We start from the raw sequence: 19,899 nt of genomic DNA on the forward strand, positions 1-19,899 counted from the left end.
TATATTCTTATTAAATTTTCTCGTCATTTCTAAGATTAACTTGTATGTTATTTCAAAATTGATTTCCTTATGAAACCTGCTTGTGGCAGTATCACTATATGTTTAAGATATAAAACATGTATATATAATTAATTTTAATTTTTCAACTTCTCTTGAGGAACAGAGGAAGAAAATTTGTTTTTTTTTTGCTGTTGAAATAAAGACTTACCCAAGTTAACTTTAATATTGTTCGTGATTCATTTTACTTTAAATGATCATGATGTTTTTTTTTCTTTTGTCAGTAAACATCGAACATAGTAGTTTTAATCTGTACTTTTTGTATGGCTGATAGATCTGAATTTAGAAACAACTTCCTGTTCTTGCATCAGTAATAAATTAAATAACAAAACTAACTGGATCAAGAAAATTCATTTCTCTTCTTGGTAAATTTAATTTTTTGCAATGCTGCGTAACTAATCGTTTAAGGCTAGATTGCTCTTTACGCTACTATCGATGCTATCGACAAAACGCTACTATCTACAAAAGATTACGCTAAAATCGACAAAATTACGATAAAATTACGCTACTATCGACAAAAGAGCCTGTCGGGCAACAGATGTATAATCAAAAAGAAAACTATAGCGCATACTTTTTTGTAAAGACCGACAAAAATCGCTTGCCCTCCTCCCCCAAACAAAAATTCTAAATTCCCCTTACACCCTCTCCTCCAGTTAAAAAACTTCTTTAAATAGTCAACTCGATCCTCTTGTCAAATGACAAAAAAAATCTACACTAACCACCAACCTGCGTATAGAACTCGATAACTAGATCTTTTACTGGAACCTGCTGATTGTGCTCAAATGCAATCTCTTAAACTGTATGCATTGCTCACTTGCCTTCAAGTATAAGAGAAAAAAGCGATTCTCCCTCCGATCATCAGAAACATAAATATATTTCAGGGTAAGTTGTTGTCTCTTTAGAGACGCCTATTACCCTTGTATAACATTCGAGATAACATATTACTATTAAAATTAATCTAGATAATAGTTACCATTACTGAATCAGCTACGAATGGCAATGTTTTCTCGCCAGCCAGTTTTTTTTTACGCGTTTTGTAATTTTTGCTACTATGGGCCGTAGTTCATTCTTTACTAAATTGCAGCTACCGCTGTGATCATGATAATTTGATTAGCTTTGGACTATCGATATTACCAATTTTACAAAGTAAGGTGTGTATGTTTTCTTTTAGAGCCGTTTAGAAAGACAGGCATTGCTGGATTGACTCTTTCTAGTTCAGCTCATCCAATTCCTAGTAAGATTTTAAATTTCCTCACTATTTGGAGTTGTATGGAATTGTTGTCGGTTTGTTATGGTGGTCTCTTGTTAGTTTTCATTTTATTTTGGGAGCTGGTATCTATATGATAGTTTCTAAGTAAACTAATCAATTTGATTTGCACATTATATGTTCGAATTTTTTTTGACATAATATGTTCCATTTCACGGAAAATCGGGGAGAGGATTTGTTTTTCAGTTTTTTCATGAGAATATAGAAAGTTATTAAAAAAAAAACAAACAGAAAAAAAACACTTTCAAAATCTGGGGGGGGGGGGGCAAAAGTACTTGAGTTTTACAGAGGTACTGAAGTATAAACGAAGGAGAACAGCTGGTTTCCAAAGATTGATTTTAATCTTCATTTTTCATCGTTACCAATCCTAAATTTCAAACACGCCACGGAACACCTGCTGAGGAAGAGAAATTTTCAAAAAAGCGGCTAAAAAAAAGTATACTCAGAAACAAAAAAAGAAGAATGTAATCATATACGAGGAGTTCAACGCCATCTATCGCTTTTATGCTGAAAAATTAGTCAAAAACTTGAAATACTCATCAATAAAATCTAACGCAGAAGTTTGTAATACATCCAACCAGAAGACATACAATTTGTAATAAAATTCGTTCTAATTAATGCCACTTTATTTCTTTTATAATTAACTTATTTAAAACTAAATAACTATGTTTAACCGAGTTTTATCAACATGGTTGAGAATACAGGGTTGACTGCGTATAAATAAATTACGCAGCCATAATACTTGGTGTGCTATTGTATCTTTATTATGCATCCATATTATCATCATGGTGGAATCGCCTAATTGAATCGAGTTTGCAACTAAATTGATAAACTGGAATCAGTCAACTGAATTTAACTATTCTAGACTTACTCTATGACCTTGACCCTGTCTTTGAGATAGAATAAGCTGTTTAGCTTTTATTATTTATATATTTGTCAAATAAACGGGTCATATACAATACTTTAATAGCTTTTGTGTCTTGTCTTTCAAAATCCTATCGAAAAGAAATTGTGTTGGCTTGATTCGCTGCTTGTTGTTTACGTCCTGCTTTCTTTTACAGCTGCCAAGCGCCTCTCCCCTTCTAATCTATTTAAGAAGCAATCTTTTAAAAGAGAAAATGCCATTAAAAGACTGCTATCCAAGCATGGTAAGGAATATTTTCTCTTGTAGGAATTTATGTTAAGATTATTCGATATTTGGTCCATGAGCTTTCTATAATATGTATGCTTTCTTTATGTTCTTTTTAAGCTTTGATTTAGATGTAATACCCTTGATATTGAATACCTGACTATAAACCTTTTTCTCTCTATTTAAATTCTTTTGACAAGAGACACCCTTCTCTTACCAACCCATAAAGACCTCCATAATTAAAGAATTATTGTAAACTATGAAAAAATAGCATTAGAAATGATGAAATTTGGCAATGAGTATCATTTTACTTACTCTCCAAATATCCCAATTTAAACACGAAAGAGTAGGAGCTAAAGTCAGAAATTCCAATGTTAAGATACACACATTTTAGGAAACTCGAGCATTTTCTTTCTACTAGTTTATATAGGACCATCACGCCCAAAATCAATGGTGTATGTAAAACTTTTCCCTAACCGAAGACATCGTATTCCTAAGATGTAGCAAAAGGTCTCCGTTCACTGGTCACTGTACACAAGCGTACATTATTCATAGGAATTGGTAAATACCAACCAAGATTTGGTCTAGCAATGGTTTCCAACTTCTTATGCTCAAAGACCACCAGACATGGTTAATTTAATTTATTTGAAAACACTTCTGCAAAAACATAAAAGGCCTGAGCAAAAGATTAAAATAAAACAACCCTGCGTTTCAGTTTATCTGCTGAAGACGGTCACTTTATATGTGACCGAAATATCCAGAGATTTTGTAGATGTTTTCATTGTCTAATAAATTATCTATCCCTATTGAACTTTTATTTTTTCAAAAAAAAAGACAAATACAAAATTCGGATTCTCACATTAACAAAGCAACGAACAAGCAAAGCAACAGCAATGTGCAAAAATAGCCTACTGCGGAAAAAAGGAATTGGTAACTCGGGTATAAATTAAACAAAACACAAAACCACAGGAGATTGGCTGTTTTCTTTTTGTTTTTCCCCAATTTTGAAACTGATTCCTGGAAGTGCTGTGCTAGATTTATTAGTCTTTTGTTACGTGTCTATACTGGTGTATCGAGCAATATTCGTCAGAATGAAATAAGGTAGAACTTTATCAGTTTTAGTGAATATCTTCGAGATAGGCAGAATATTCATGACAGGTGCAATGTCATGAAAACCATGCACCATGTCATGCACCATGACAGGTGCAATGAAAACGGCTAAATCCCATATCCAAAAATGAAGCCATAATGTCCTGCTATAGGTGATTAGACAAAATTGCTCGTAGTTAAAATTACAAAAAAAAATCAAATTAAATCATTTATTGTTTACAGAATACACTCTCATAGGCAAGGTACAAGTATGATATTTTTTAGCCAGTCAATTAGATATAAAACAAAGAAAACTTATAATAATTAAAACACGGTCACCTCAAGAAAATTTGCCCAGGCACAAAAGTTACAAGCACAAAGCTTTGACCCAGAGTAAACTGGTGTTAGTCTTGGAACTTTCGCAGCCGGTTCTCTGGGGAGCCGGGATCCAAGAGGGACAAAGGGAGGCAGCAAGAAGTTCTTGTAGTTGGGATAGAGGAGGAGGGTTGAGCCAAAATTCAGGCATAGTTTTTCGCGACGGATAAAAAGGGGGTCAAGTTCAAATACTTTTCGTTAAAAGGAGTGAGGCAACGGGGAACATTTGTAGTGACCTCTTTTGAACCCTTTCAATTTTGTCACTCTTCTTTTGTATAAGCGAGAGGCCAAATAGGACGTGCATATTCTAGCAGTGCTAGAAACTTTTCCTACAAAGAAAGAAAAAATAAACCTGTTCCTACATATAGCCTAATTTTAAACGATTTTTTTTAAGACTTCGTCTGCTTAGAGGATAAAATCTTCAAGTATCATAACTTCAAGTATAACTTTTAGAAAGTCGAAAACCATTCACAGGCATGACGATCATCATGCCAAGTAGTTATGTTTATTAATTGCTTGTTGGAGAGGAAAAAATGATTTTAGCATAAAGTTAAGGAAGCAAGATACTTTATAGATTATGAATCGTTAGACCTGCGTCAGGATGAAATATCAAGAGATATTTTTATGTCTTCATGTTTGACTAAAAGTTTGCATAACTGAAAAGAGTAAAATAAAAATATTGAAAAGATTTTTGCTTCAAATTCACGAAAAAATGACCAATTTTTTTACCTTGTACCCGGATAAATGGTGTCCTCATTTCATAGCTCCAGTGGGTTTTCTCCACGTTCAAGCACAGGTCATCTTGTTTATCACTAGTTTAACCGAAATTCTTTGTATACGGCATAAGTTTTAACATGACAGTTCGTATTGTTTTATTCTTATTTATTATCATCTTTATTTAAAATAATGATCCGGTAGTCCTCTTGAATAAACCTAACTTATCATTTTACTTTTAAGCCAATCATTATAATACATTGAAAAAATTTTCAATGTCTTATTCTTTCGAGAGGTGTGTTTTTGTCTATTTTTAATTGACTCATTTGAATTATTGAAGACATTTGGCTTGCAAGGCCAGAAAAACAAGGAAGTTTGGCTCTACAGACAATTAGGGTCAAAGTAAAACAGGAAAACATTATGCGGTACTAGACCCTTTAAGTCCAAACTGGCGATGCTGATCTCCGTTTCAAGGCATTTCAGCCAGAAAGTGTAATGGGGGTTTTGGGCCAGCCATCCTGTGCTTTTGCACACCCCCCTACTTACCTTCCCCAGATTTCTCCAGGTGCCCATTTAGAGCTGGTTCAACTTTGGCTGACATTACAGAGTCACGCCAATGACCCCCGTCCCAAACCAAATAACCGGCCACATCAGGAATCGAACCCCGCCATTCGGACAAAGGATTCCAAATCTAGCGCGCCAACCACTCGGCTAGGACGACTCAAAGCATTAACGTCTAGGTGAACATTTAACTCCGATCAACACTCATGTATAAGATCTAAAAGTGGCTTAAAACGTGTCGTCGGAACTGTAAATACTGCTGAGTTTACCGAAAAAAAACACCGCAAAAAATTAAATTATTCACATTTATGGTAGGTTTTTAAAACCGGACTTTGCTTCATTCATGCGATCAACCTTGTTTTCTTAATAAAAGTTATGTAATATAAGTAATTAAGTGATAGTTATGTAATATTAAGTAATTATGTAGTTAAGTGTAATATATGTAAACGCAAATGCAGTTGAAAATTAGTCTATGAAAATTGTTAAATTTGTTTTTTTCTTTATATTATTTGTCTTGTCACTAACTTTTTGTTTTCAGAAGAAGGACTAACGCCAACAAAACTTGAAGATATGCCCGTACCTTTGCCTCCAAAGCAGAGAAATATCCATGTAAGTATTCGATTCTCTTTCAAATCTTGTCTGGTCATGCCTATAATTATATTTCTTTATAGTACGCTAATAAGCATAGCTTTTGGCCCAGGAGTGTATCAATGTGTTTCTAACGCGTTTTTTCTCTGTTGAACAGAAAACAAAATCCAAAGCTGTTTTACTGTTCAGTTTCTTAGTAATAATTTTCTAAACTTTTTCTTAATTTTGAACAGGTTAAATTTTTGGGCCTTAGTATTATTTTAATTGATTAGAAAGTTTTTCTAGTGCATTATTTTATGCTGAATTCAAAGATTAAATCAAGTATGTGTGCAATAATTCGATCTGTTTTATATATGTCTGAAACTCCAGTAACAAAACTGCTGAAAGATCTTTGGTGGATAGGGGGTGTGGTAGTGTTAAAGGATTCTTTAGTGAGATGAGAAACCCTAAAACGGGCACTATATTCAAAAATTAAGTCTTCCTCGGGGAGTGGTTTTGGAATTGTCTTTTGAACTCTCTGTATGCACATATACCTATGACCAGGCACGTGCCCAGGATTATTTCTTTGGGATAAAAATATTAAGGGGGGTATAATAAAAAGAAATTTTGTTTGGTAATTTGAATACCCGTACAGTTTCAAATTCTAGAGGATAGCAAGAATAAAAGTTTTCTGGAATAGTTTCTTTTAAGGATTTAGGTAAGAAAAGGTTGGTAAAAACTTAACGTGTGATTTCATATTGATGTTCCGGAAATTTTGGTGTTTTCATATATAATATACAGTGTGTATCAGGTTGTCTGAGCTGGAAGTTACCAAATATCCCATACCTTCAAGAAGAAAGTACACCTCTACATATGTGACGAGTCAATAAAGATTAACGAGAGTAGTGTTGTTTCATTTTACTAATTGTCTCTATTTTTGGGACTGGACAGGATTATGCTTAGTAGCATGAAGTTATAAAGCTGAGTTTAAAAGACCTTTATTTTGCTTGGAAATGGATCAACTATGGTTTGGTACTGCTGCCACCACCAGGGATTTGCTCAAAAACTTAGTCTGGCTAGGGGAGCCTAACCTCGTCTTTTCTTCTTGGGAAAGGGCCTTGAACCCCCTCCCGAAAAAACTGCTTACGCATTTCCCAAAAGAAAAGGTCTTGTATAATAACACTTAACAAATACGTATTTTTAAGCAGAAAATCGAAGTTTTTTATTCATCAAAATCTAAAACAAACAATTTTAACTGACAAAATACGAAATTTCTTTGCAGTATTGAGGATTCTTGTTTTTTGCTTTTTTTGTAATGTGATATTGCTCTGGAAGAAGGACTCTTTTCTATTTCCGAAGCAACACCCATGAATCAAGAATTTTCATATAAAATATCTTTAAAACTATCCTGGACCCAGTTTTATGGAAAATTTTAGGAGATTGAAAAAAAGTTCAATTAATAATTTTCTGGTAATTGTGTGAGATATTCTAATTTTAAATATTTCTGTCACTTTTTAGGATAAAAAGAAAGTTGAAGATGATGAATATCCTGATTATGACCACGTTCCAGCTCCACAAGCTATTGTTGACAGAAACCAAGTGAAAGTTGAAGAAAAAGAAGAAATCTCCACTCCTCCAACTATTAGGAAAACACCACCCAGTACTAACAGTAACGCAGTGAACATTAATTCGGAACTGGCGAAAATATGTCGACCCGGTGACCCTTTCCGACAAACCTATGTTAAAATAAAAATGCTAGGTGCTGGGTAAGTATTTTTGTTTAGTAAATATACCTCTGAGCATAAATAAGGTATGATTTTGTTTCTAAAATGACTTTGAAAACTTTCTTAGCACCACAGTAAAGGTAATATACAGTAACGAAAAGTCCTATACTCCCCGATGAAAATTTTTGACACAGATCTAAAACTACACAAGATTCATGAACCCGCCTTCGCGCACGCGCAATGACCCAATGAAACCAAGTAGGCAACTGAAACTGTGGCTATGACGTACATGCTTACAGTCTATTTATGGCTCTGACGTTTATACTCAGAGTCTAATTACGTGCTACGAAATGTGTGTCACGTTTGGAAAAAAATTCGCTACTGGTATATACTTAAACTGTGCTTGGTACGAATTTCTGTGGTCAGTTTGAAGAGATATATAAAGCGGATAAACCAACTAAACTACAGTACCTACACGAAAGAAACGGTTACAGTATGAAGAACTCAGAGTAAATTGTACATTATTTTGCTTATTAGAGATAATGGTTGGATCGAAAATTACGACCGAACGTAAGACCTTCAGTTACGGCTTAAATTAGGGGAAGGGCTGGGAATATCCTCTAAGGGGGGAGTATCAATTGAAGAATATTGATACAGCCAATAGATCTATGCTGTTTAGACGGTTAAACGTGAACATAAATCAGTCTTCCGCTTTTAAGGTTTTTGAGCTGAATTTCTTATCAGGAGGTTAGTAAAATAGTTTTTTCTAACTTAATTACAGTAAGTTTCTCCCTACAAAAACTTCTTGATGGCCTCTTTTGAATACCATCTATTCTGTTTGACAGTTTTTTAACGTCATATTAAGTTTAAAATGCCAATTTGAATAATATGTATATCTGGGTCCTTACGTAGTCATTTATGCGAGTAAAATATGACAAAAGCATGTTCAGTATTTTGTACATCAGTATAGTTGAAAAGGACTATAGTAAATATAATTTTCTTTCTCTTTTAAATTGAATTGCATAATCAAACCAGTGTCAGACTCGAGCATAAAAGGAATTTACTAATTACTCCCTTAAAATATGAGTGGTAATTTCTTAGAATAGTATGAGGTGCATACGTATATTTTACTTTTTAACAGCTGCATAATGGTAAACTACGTTTAATGTCTCTTCTCTGGTAGAAAGGTAATCATATCTAAGTAATATGCATGAATAATAAATGTGTTTTCTACTTTAGTTAGGTACAGAACGTGAGGATTTATTTGATTCGTTTTGTCTTCTATTGCAGTCTCTTTCAGCATGTAGTTAATATACAACCTAAAACTAATTTCTGCTCAGGGCTATAGAGAAAATGACGCTTCGTTGAATCTGCTTTACATAAGCAAATAGTTTTAGAAAAATCTTTCTGTTACCTCCCCCTCTCAATTAGATTTTTTAGCATTGATGCGGGCATAGAAGAAGACATTGTTCCAATTTTCTGCAATTCAACCTCAAGGATTTTTATTACCTTTACATTGGATAGGTAAAATGTTGCTGCTACTAATGTCACTATTTGCCCGTAGAAGTTTCATGTTTTCAGCCCATTTTCGAATGAAAGTTCTTACTCCCAACACTTTTAAGTTTAGATCCCAGTTCCATATTCCTAGTTCCTAGTTCGAATGGATGTTCTTACTCCCAACACTTTTTTTAAGTTTAGTATTTTCCATGTCCGTGGGAAACTGATCCAAACATCAGACTGAAACTGAGCGATTTTAAAAAGTTGTCCTAAACAAATGGATTCTTTTCCCAATTAACGAAAAGACATTTTAATATGAAGGAAATATTAGAATTATTCGGTAATACTAAAAATAACTATTACTCGTGTTTGAAACTAACTTATTTAGAAGGTAAAGTCGTTTTAGTTACCTCAAATCTATGGAGTATCGGTGGTACAACATTTGTATCATAAAAAGTAGTTCCAATGATAAATGATAAGATGAATTATGAAAACTGGTCTAAGAACAGTGGAATCACAGTATAGAAATAAAGAAACTGTATTCGCCGATGTTTTGCCTGTATAAACAAAAAGTTATTATCAATACAGCAAAATAAGCGTTTAAAAATAATTATCAGCCGAAGCAGTACGAACTCCAAAATGGGGAAGACAAATCAAGAAAAGAAAAACGGAACGTTGAAAGTAAAAAGTTCCTTCTATTCAGTCCTGAAACTAATCAAACTAAGCAATAATCGGTCTAATATAATTAAAATCGAGAGTCATTTTAAGCAATTAAAGCTTCATGCAATGAGCGTTTGAAACCGTAGAATACAATTTTCTCAAATTTAACTATAAATAGAGGTACAAGAATCCTTTACATTTATTGAATTTTTCACAATATTTTGAAAAGTGAACCTATTATCAAAGCAAGTATCCTGGCTATACATACAAGTATCGGTGTCCAGGCGAATCATCCGACAAGAAAGAGGGCAGGAGAAAACATCTACTAGACCCAAGTGAGAGATGTCGATTCTATTCGCTTTCCAATAAGACTTTAGGGCTTACAGTATCATGTCGATTAATACTTCCGATAATTCTCATTATATATATATATATATATATATATATATATATATATATATATATATATATATATATATATACATATATACATATATACATATATATATATATATATATATATATATATATATTATATATATATATATATATATATATATATATATATACATATATATATATATATATATATATATATATATATATATATATATATATATGTATATATATATATATGTATATATATATATATATGTATATATATATATATATATATATATATATAATTTTTTATAAGGATTTATTTATGGTTGTTCGTCTGAAAGTAGTTCACCGTTGAAAACAAGCTTAAGTTATGTAGCACAAGTTGTTTGGTAGCAATGTGAAGGCCCATATAGGTTCATGTCCAGGTCCATTATTCCACTAATTGCGTTCATGATAATCAAAGGGTATTGTTTTTCAGGGCTTCTGGGACTGTTTACACAGCTGAAGAGAGAGCGACGGGTAATTTAGTAGCAATCAAAGAAATAGACATGACTAAGCAGTCAAGGAAGGAGCTACTTTTGAGTGAAATAAAAATAATGAGAGAGTCGATTCACCCAAATCTAGTTAATTACTTAAATGGATTCTTCCTCGACACGCGCTTATGGGTAAATACATTTTTTGTTGATTATTAATTATGAAATGAATACTCTGTCAATGTGGGCTTAAGTAACCTTTAAGTTTACTTAAAGTTTGCTTAAGTTTTACCTTCTTTACGAAGGTAATAAACATGTATTACTGAGACGGGGCATTGAGATGAATTAATATGGATAATTGTTTATTGTCCTTACATTTGTGGTATAAGGGTGGTTGCCAAACCATCGGAGTGGTTTTTGCTTATTATGTAAAGAGCTGAACAGACGTAGAGTTTTGTTATCATAATTACCTAACGACTCGGATCGTATTTTTGCATGAAATTTGTCCGACATCGAGACCGTTTTTCATTATCTGTCACAATCGGCCAAAAATCTTCAACTTATTCCCAGCTCAAATCTGCGGTTATTGTGAGAAAGGACTGCTAATGAGGTTCCTCCAAAATTATCTCAAACTTCAATTTGTGGAAGATTAGTATAGTATTTTCGTCTATTTTTTCTTTCTTGATTTTTTTTTTCTTATCGTGTGTGTAATTATAATTTGGATTTTGTCTCCGTTTATGTATTATTTGCAGATTGAAGTATACCACGATGCATATGCGCTGTCTCTAGCCTTTATATACGTATTTATCTTTAAATATAAATGCTATATTCTATTAATCTGGTGTTTTAAGAGCGTGCGCATGCGAAAGTTAAGATTTCTGATTAATTTTTGGTTTGTTTCAAGCTTTTTTCTTGTCTGTTTTAAGAGTATACACGCGCGAACGACAAGCTCGTTTTTACTTTTGGTCTTTTTCTTAGTATGGCAGAGAAAACGAATCGATTCCAATCCGAAACAAATTTTCCAGTTTTCAACAAAACTTAAATATTTTACTTGACCCAGGTCAGAATATCTTGAAACTTTTTATTCCTTTTGGCTGGTATTTGTTAGGCTATAATCCAGGAAAGCTTCGCATATACTCATCAAAATCCTAGTGTCCAAAAGAAATACGATTGAAAAATAATTGAGCATAAAAATTAGGCATGAGGAACTGGACATACCCAGTCAAGGGGGGTGTCCTCTCCAGAGACGGCTGACCCTTAACGGCTCCCTCCTGCTTAAAGATAAAATTGCTGAACTAAATTACACTCTTCAATATAATTTGAAAGTGGAAAGAAATGCTAGTGTATGATATACAAACTGAAATAAAGTTTCCAGAAGAAAAATTAATTTAATTTATTTAGAAGCTGTCCTGTTCTCCAATTCTAAAGGTTGTGCATAGTTTTTTTTTTGTAAATGTTAAAGTATTCTTATTTTATTCATTTGTACCCAGTCCCATGTTTCTCTTTTTTCGGAATAAATCCAACCGACAGTTTTGAAAAGAACAGTTTCCGGGTTTCGCTACACCCATCGTGCGTGAGCCAGATTCATACCATAAAAACGGAGTTGTAATGACTCAGCTCATGCCAGAAAAAAAATGATACGAGGGCTTTTGATCCGTAACCATGAGCTAGCACTTGTGGAATTATAGAAGAATTTGGTTATATTAGCTACTCACCGTTTCAGTGATAAAATCTCATCATAAGAGATAAAAAATGTTTTCTTTTCTCTAACTCTATATCGAGGAGTAGTATTGAAGAAGAGGAGGTTTAGAAATTCTTTCTGTGATTTGGACTCTCAACACTGAGTGAACAAGATCCAATCACGTACTCTTGGTTGCTATTAAGCAACTTTATGTTCGAAATACAATGACCATCTTTGATCACTTTTTAGTAGAAGCATAGGGAAAAAACGAAGCCTGATGGATATGGTTTGCCCTTTCTGTCAAGGGAATTAAAGTAATTTGGAGCAGTTCAGTAGCGGTTGAAATATGTTTTTCAGTGTGAGAGGGAATCAGATAGATATATTTATCCAGATACAATAAGCAAATCAGTTGTGGATCCAGGGGGGGTCCCAAGATTTTTCTTGCGCCCTCATTTCTTGTTGTAGTTTTTTTACTTTTTTTTAGGACAAAAATTGTCAATTTGTTAACTTCTTGGCACCTTTGTCACATTAGCCCTCTTCCTCAAGATTTTGCTCATTGGCGCCCTTGTCACATTGGGCCTCATCCAATACATTCCTCTAAATCTTACCCCTGAAACAAATAACAATAAAAGCACACACATTATCATATACCCTCGCAATGTAGTTACGTTGCGGTATCGGGTGGAAAAAGGGGGATTTAGGGTTGAAATAAATGAGTTGGACGTACTTTTAATACAGAATCATCCATATAAGAATTATGTTTGTCATTTTTGCTTGAATTCACCTCCCCACTCCATGAAAAAAAAAAAAAAATCAAGGTGCATGATACGCAACAATAAAGAATGGCTACCCTTTCCCGGCAAAAAGATATAATATTTAATATAAAGATAATAAAAATAATAAAATATTATACATAAAGATAATATACAATATTTAAATATACATTAATATTAAAAATAAATAAATACATTAAAAAATAAATATATTTTTTTATAAACTATAAATAAACTTATTTATATAAATATATGTTATAAAATAAAGTAATTATAAAAATAAATAAAGATAATAAAATATTAAAGATGATAATATAAAGATAATAAAATTTCTCATTTTTTAAACTCACCCTCTTCCAACCCCTATCCAGGATGAAAGTTTTGTTCGAGATTTAATTTATCGTAAAACAAGGACTTGAGTGATCAACTCATTTAACTTTATTGGGAGAATACAGTTTTATTTTACTATTTTTTAGCGTGATGTTAAGTGTTCAATTTTACTTACAGTGATGTAAATCATTGCTGCACTCTCTATCCCTGATCTTTATATAAGGTCATTCTAAGATAGGAGAGGTTGGGTTTGGCCTGGACACGAGGCTAATCTGGAAAGCCATGTATAAATCCCTAGCGGCTTAGCAAATATTTTCAAAAAATCAAGATAGACCCACAATCTACTGCCCTATTATTATGCTAGTTTGGATATATATATGTGCAATCATTTGTATCTTATTTTGCAAAAAGTGTTTTTTAACGTAAAATTTTTCTCAAGAGTGTCTGTTTCGAATTTTATAGAGTAACCCAGGCTGCTGGAGTTTTTCAGGAAAAAGGTAGCTCACACAGGAAGTTTTAGAGTAGACGATTATGTGCCATTTATTTAATTTTTTTTCAATTTACTTTTTTGTTGTGAAAGGACTAATGGGGTTGGGTGGGACATGACAATTGAGGGTTGGATACAAATCTCTGTTCGGACCAGCCCTATCTCTAAAAGGCTGGTATTAGGGTTACATAGGGTAACACACAGATAAATCCTTGACAATAGGTACTTTAGTCTCAGTAAAAAGGGAATAGGTTCGCTTGCCACAAGATCGCAGCTATGGCTGTAACCATGACTCATTGCTCTGTTTCTTTGTGCATTTAAATTTCACAAAGTAAAAAGGCTTTGATGTTCTGGAACTTAATAAACGAGTGAATCATAAATTTGACTATGAATTTAGCATAATTTCACGAAATCCGTTGTTACTTCCCTAGACTGGTTAAAGAAACCAAGCCTGTCAAAAGACTGGATGGCCTCATTTTTAAAGAGAAGTAAGAAATTATCGCTAATATCCCCACAGAGTAAATGGCTTATCGAGCTAGAGGAAGTGGCTGTAACCGCGTTTTTATGGAAACTTTTTTTTGGCAAATTCTTGAGGGATGATCCATGTTTCAAAGGAAACTACATGCCTAAGAGGGGATAGAATGGTGATCAGACGGAGTCCCAACCGTCCTTCCTAAATCTCGGATTTTGGCTTCGATGGTGTTTCGGAAGTTTCACGCACTACCTCCACCGAACGTGGTCAAATTGTGACAATAGTCTGCTTTTGTAGCGCGTCTGGTACCACTGTACCTTGGGCCCATATCTTTCCACGAGTCAACTTCCAAGCTCGTATGCTAAGTTGTGGATTACCAGGAGCACTAGGCCTCGCTAACCTAAGCAGATAGGTCAACAGTAAGACCCTCCTTGGATTTGTCAAGGATTTTGTGAAAAATACGAAACCAAACATAACGTGCCTTATTCTTCTACATCTCGATAACTGTAATCCTAACAGCGATTTTCAAGTGACAGAGCTTACTTCACAACGTTTCCTAGAAAAACTTGTTCGGGCAAATATTGTTCTAACTATGGTATTTTCTTGGATTAAGGTTCTTTGCCCTCTGTAGCAACAGACAGACCAGTAATTATGGTGCCTGAGACCCCATGTTCCATGGTATCTTCGAATCACGGACAGTCACCTGAAATTGTTGAAAGCAGTGGTAGTAAATCTCTTGATCTCAATGGCGTTTCGAGTTACGGCTTACTTCATCACGGTGACAAGGAAGACGTCGACCCCTTCGATCCCGATTCCAATGTGGCAAACGATTTCACTTGTATGAAGTTTGTGCTTAGCGAGTGCTGTGCAGAGATTCTTTAGGTTGCTCAAATAAAAAGTGTCAATCAAGGTGATTTCAGGGTTTCCTTCATGAGAAAAAATGGACAGAAAATTGTGTTTCCAGAGAATCCAGATAAGCCTGACTTCAGTGCGGACGACATGGTTTAGAAACTTCCTCCCCGCGGAACATAAGAGGCAGTACAGGTGGCATTTTTACTTTTCGTAACTTTATACCTAGCTGAAAAAAACCCTCGAAATCTAATAGTTTAGCATGGTATCCGAGCCAGTACTAAAGCCTCCCAATCCTACCCGATGGTCAGGGGTTGCTTAGGACAAATGAAAAAAATAAAACTAGTATTTTCCTTTTTCGGAAAAAAAAATTCAAAGGTAGTCTTCACAGAAATGCATTTTATGGTAAAGCTAGAACTACAGAAAAACTAATGGCTTAGAAGATGTACCATTTCAAAAGATCGCGTCCGGATCATCCTTGACCTCCCCTAATTTGTTTTCCAAGGTAAAATTCTACCTTTTTACAAAATATTTTATGTTTTACATTATAATTTAATGTCGTTTGACATTAGCGTTAACGTTTCTCAATTAGCAGCCTTATACTAGCCTACGATGATTCAAGGCAAAACAATGGATTGACTTTAGATTAACATAGTTCAAACAGATCAGCATGTCGTGATGGTGACCGGTAATAATATCCTTTGTACATTGCAAGAAGATTGGAGACGCAACTAACTTCAGAGAGAAAGTTGTGCGTCATATTTGTTTAAGCAGAATTCTGATAGGAGTTGGTTTCTCTTTGGAAGTCGGATTTCACGTCGCCCTATGAAAAAATCTCAAATTTTGTGCTAGTGGGGGGGGGGGGGCTAAACAAAATTCGTTTCCGATCCAAAAAGTATCTGCACTCTAAGGTCATATGGGACTTTGAATCTATTCACGGTTGAGCAGCAAGGTAAACCAACAGATTTAGCAATTCTAATCCAGTAAAATTGATCTTCACCACATTCCGTGTTCAAATTTTGTCTTTGGGATAGGGGGGGGGGGTTTGTGGTAAAACTGTTTTGTTTCTGATCCATCAAATGTCTGCACTGTAAGGCTTTATGAGAGTTAGAACCTATTTACGGCTAAACAGCAAGGTAAACCAAAAGATTTTATCATTTTAATACAGGAAAATCCATCTTCACAAAAATTTGTTTCTAATCTGTTTTGGAAGTTGAAAAAATTCAGCTCTCAGTTCTCTTTTCCCTTAATATTTGTAAAAAAAAGTGCTGTAATTTAGATTTTTGATTAGAACTGTCATGCAGATTTAACATACCTATGTTCCTTTGGCTTTTTTTTGTCAGAATATAGTTTTATTGTTAAATATTTTCAGGTAATCTTGATAGGTTCTTCAACGTTTTGCAGGTTGTTTTACGCTCAGAAACTGTCAAGGTACCGGACAATATATTCTAAGAAATGAAATTCTATGTATTAATCAGTAACCGGTGTGCTTACGTGCTTTATGGTATTTTCAGGTTGTTATGGAACTATTAGACGGTGGCCCACTAACAGATGTTGTAACTGAAACAGTGTTACGAGAAGGTCAGATAGCCGGTGTTTTAAAGAAAACTCTAGATGGAATTGATTTTCTTCATAGTAAGGTAAGATCAAAAGGCAGACTTATTGTTTTACTCTTTGCCTGAAGAAATCTCCGCTATCCTTTAGTCTGAGACCAACGAAAGTGAATTTATGTTCCCGGGTGAGTTGTTGCTGGTGTACACTGCATAAATATATATACGAACAGTAGTGAAAAGTCTCTTCAAAAATGACACAAATCCTAAAGCTCTGAATGGGAAGTTCCCATTACGTCAGAGCAGTAGTTTCAGTGGCTAATTGACATTCGATCATATTATTCCCGTCGTAATGCGTTGAACCTTGTCATTGCGCGTGCGGGAAGAGGCGAAGTCTTGAAGAGAGATCATTCGTATATATATTTTTGCTGTGCTGATGTCCCCAGAGACTTCTAGACTAATGTTAAGTCTTGATGCACTTTAAATTCGAGTTTTTTTTTCCTTTTTTCAGTAAGTTTGTATTGTTTGTAATTTACATAACGTAGCAACAGTGCAAGGATAGCGCGACTCCTTTTTGGAACTAGAGGGCTTTAACCAAATTGCTTTGTGGTAACGATGCTACCATCTTACAGTCAGTATAAATTCCCATGATTCATAGATTATTTTGCACCAGTTTCACATCTTTTTCATGCATTTTCGAATTTTTGAATTTCCAAATGTCAAGTTAAATTATTTTTTTGTTTATGGAACTTCTGCTTTGCTCTTTTACTAGGTTTAATCTGATTTTAATCTGCACTTTTTTTTCAGAATATAATTCATCGAGACATAAAATCAGATAATATATTATTGGGCTTAGATGGAAGCGTTAAAATCACGGATTTTGGTTTCTCGGCCAATATCCAACCCGATGAACAGAGGCAAACCATGGTTGGAACTCCTTATTGGATGGCTCCTGAGGTAAATATCTATCTTTTGGAATATCTATTGATTTCCAACATTGTATATTTAGCTGATCCTTATAACCGAAAATTTTCCTAAACAATAGTACACAAGTCAAAATAGCGCGTTGAAAGAGAAAAGAAAAAGGGACTAGGTGACCTGTGAACAGCTTAGAGGGTGACTTAAAAGAAGCGAGCCCTGGTCGTTTTTAATCTTCTTGGCTGTGAAGTCTCCATAACAAGACAAACTAGCAATCGAGATAATGTTACATGCAACGGTTTGAACCTGAAAAGTCTCATTTAAGAACAAAATTTAGAATTGGGTGTGTCACTCTGAGGAAGCATGAGGAAGCTCAATGTAGCAAGTGTAGAGGTTCCAAGCAACTTGTCATGCTAGAAAGGTCTACTGCTAATTTCGTCAAGAGGTTTTAAGATTATATCCTAGCATACCAAAGATGTCTCGTACCCTAGTCGAGGCAGTACTTAGATATACCCTGTAAAATCGGCGAGAGAGTTCTAGTCATTGTCGATTATAGATAAGTTTTGGGTCCAGCTAGATGGATAAGATCCTCACAGCTCCAAAATGCCATGCTTATGGCTGAAAGGGATCTTTGGGTGTCATGGGACTTTGATATCCTTGGATCTTTGGATGTCTCGAGACTCGATTTTTCGCTCGACGACGAATATCCCAGACAATAGACTCTCCCATTTTGTCTATTATGGCTATCTCAAGGACTAAAGATCCGCGAGGCGTCTTGGGATCTTGTGTGACTCTAGGAACTCATTATGGAGTTGGCCAAGGTTGTTTTTCAGTTTTTTATATTAGAAAGGCATGGACAACTTGTCTTATGCTTAAAAATGCATGGTGTTAAATTAGTATCTAATCTCAGAAATTTGCTGGAAAATTACAGAAGAAAAGCCATACGGTTCAAAAGTTTTTATATGATGATTTAAGTACGATTAACTGCATAGAGCCAAAATTTCATTGAATTCTGAGACTAAACAGATGTCTAGAAAATTGAGGGCTCATTGTTTTCAGTCATGAATTTAGAAAAGGCCTGTGACCGTTGGAAACATATTGATTTACTCTTCTGAAATTTAAGACTTATATATCATTTAAAAGTTCAGTGCGATATGATCAATATTGACGCGAAATAGCACGTTGAATATATCTGGAACTGTGAAAATTTGAGCCTCCTTGGTGCCACTGAAATTCCGCTGCTTGGTGCCACTGCTTCGAAATTCCTCTGAAAAATCAGCAGTGTTGATTCGTCGGCTGTGTAAACCCAATAATACACCTAAGTTTGTTTTTATAAAGACTTGGGTTTTTGAATGTCCCCTTTCTTCATTCTTTGGCTTAATTGTCCGGAAATCTTCTTCTTTCGGACACAATCAATCACCTATAAATCTAAAGAAAAACTATAACTATATACCATAACAACCATAAACTAGTATATGCATTAATTCAAAGGACAATGTGTCAAAAGGGGAATTAGCATTGTGCATTTGAAAATGTGACTCTCCAACCTCTTTCGAATAAACTTCACTTAAAACCGCTGTCAAATAAATTTTATCAAACCAATGCTATGGGTTACACCCCTCTCCTTGCTCCCAAACGTCTTGAGTAAAAATGTCTTATAATTTTGAACACGGGTTTGTCTGACCTGCCATGTCGTTTCATGAAATAGCAGAGGTGGGTGTGGGGGTCAAGGAATATTCGCTGCTCAAATTGTATAATCTTCTGAGCAATAAACTAATTTTACATAAGTTTTACCAAGGTCCTAATACCTTTAATTAGAGATACGAAGAGGTATAGAGCTATAAGTCTTGAAGGGATAACAGGAGGCACTTCCTGCTTTTGTGTGGGACATTATTTTATAAATAAGCAATTGTTAAATATTAAGACTCCAAAACTCTTGGAGACATTTACCACTTTTTGCCTCTCTGTATAAGGTATAACTTATGACCTTTTAAAGTGCTTCAGCAAGTTTTTTCTTCGCTATTGAGCTTCCTAACAATCATTTGAGAATTTTCTAAAATTGAATGTACCTTTTTTTGTAGCTTGTGAGTCGAAAGTCATATGGCAAGAAAATTGACATTTGGTCACTTGGGATAATGGCTATAGAAATGATTGATGGAAAGCCGCCTTACCTGGAGCAAACTCCGATGCGTGCTCTTTACCTAATTGCTGCCAATGGAAGGCCAACCATACCTCAGTGGGATAAACTCTCGTCGGAATTTCAAGTGAGTAATACCAGTTTCTTTAGTTTCGTCTTATACAAGAATATATACTGCAACAGTTATATACTACCACAGTAGCAT

At 34.5% G+C, this 19,899-nt stretch overlaps 1 protein-coding gene across 10 annotated transcripts in view; it reads left to right on the plus strand.

Moving 5' to 3' along the window:
- Nucleotides 1–19,899, plus strand: part of LOC136035363 (serine/threonine-protein kinase Pak-like) — a 67,187-nt gene that overhangs the window by 31,941 nt on the left and 15,347 nt on the right. For 3 of the 10 annotated variants that reach the window (XM_065717112.1, XM_065717114.1, XM_065717119.1), the window contains 8 exons: nucleotides 1,229–1,291; nucleotides 2,386–2,472; nucleotides 5,731–5,801; nucleotides 7,278–7,525; nucleotides 10,503–10,689; nucleotides 16,604–16,729; nucleotides 17,447–17,596; nucleotides 19,639–19,821. In XM_065717112.1, the coding sequence (XP_065573184.1) occupies nucleotides 1,229–1,291; nucleotides 2,386–2,472; nucleotides 5,731–5,801; nucleotides 7,278–7,525; nucleotides 10,503–10,689; nucleotides 16,604–16,729; nucleotides 17,447–17,596; nucleotides 19,639–19,821 (1,115 nt within the window). The remainder of the gene's footprint in view (nucleotides 1–1,228; nucleotides 1,292–2,385; nucleotides 2,473–5,730; nucleotides 5,802–7,277; nucleotides 7,526–10,502; nucleotides 10,690–16,603; nucleotides 16,730–17,446; nucleotides 17,597–19,638; nucleotides 19,822–19,899) is intronic. The other 7 variants (XM_065717115.1, XM_065717118.1, XM_065717121.1 and 4 more) reach the window with 3 other exon arrangements.

This window comes from Artemia franciscana, chromosome 14, assembly GCF_032884065.1.
Source record: "Artemia franciscana chromosome 14, ASM3288406v1, whole genome shotgun sequence".
Taxonomy (NCBI): Eukaryota; Metazoa; Arthropoda; class Branchiopoda; order Anostraca; family Artemiidae; genus Artemia; species Artemia franciscana.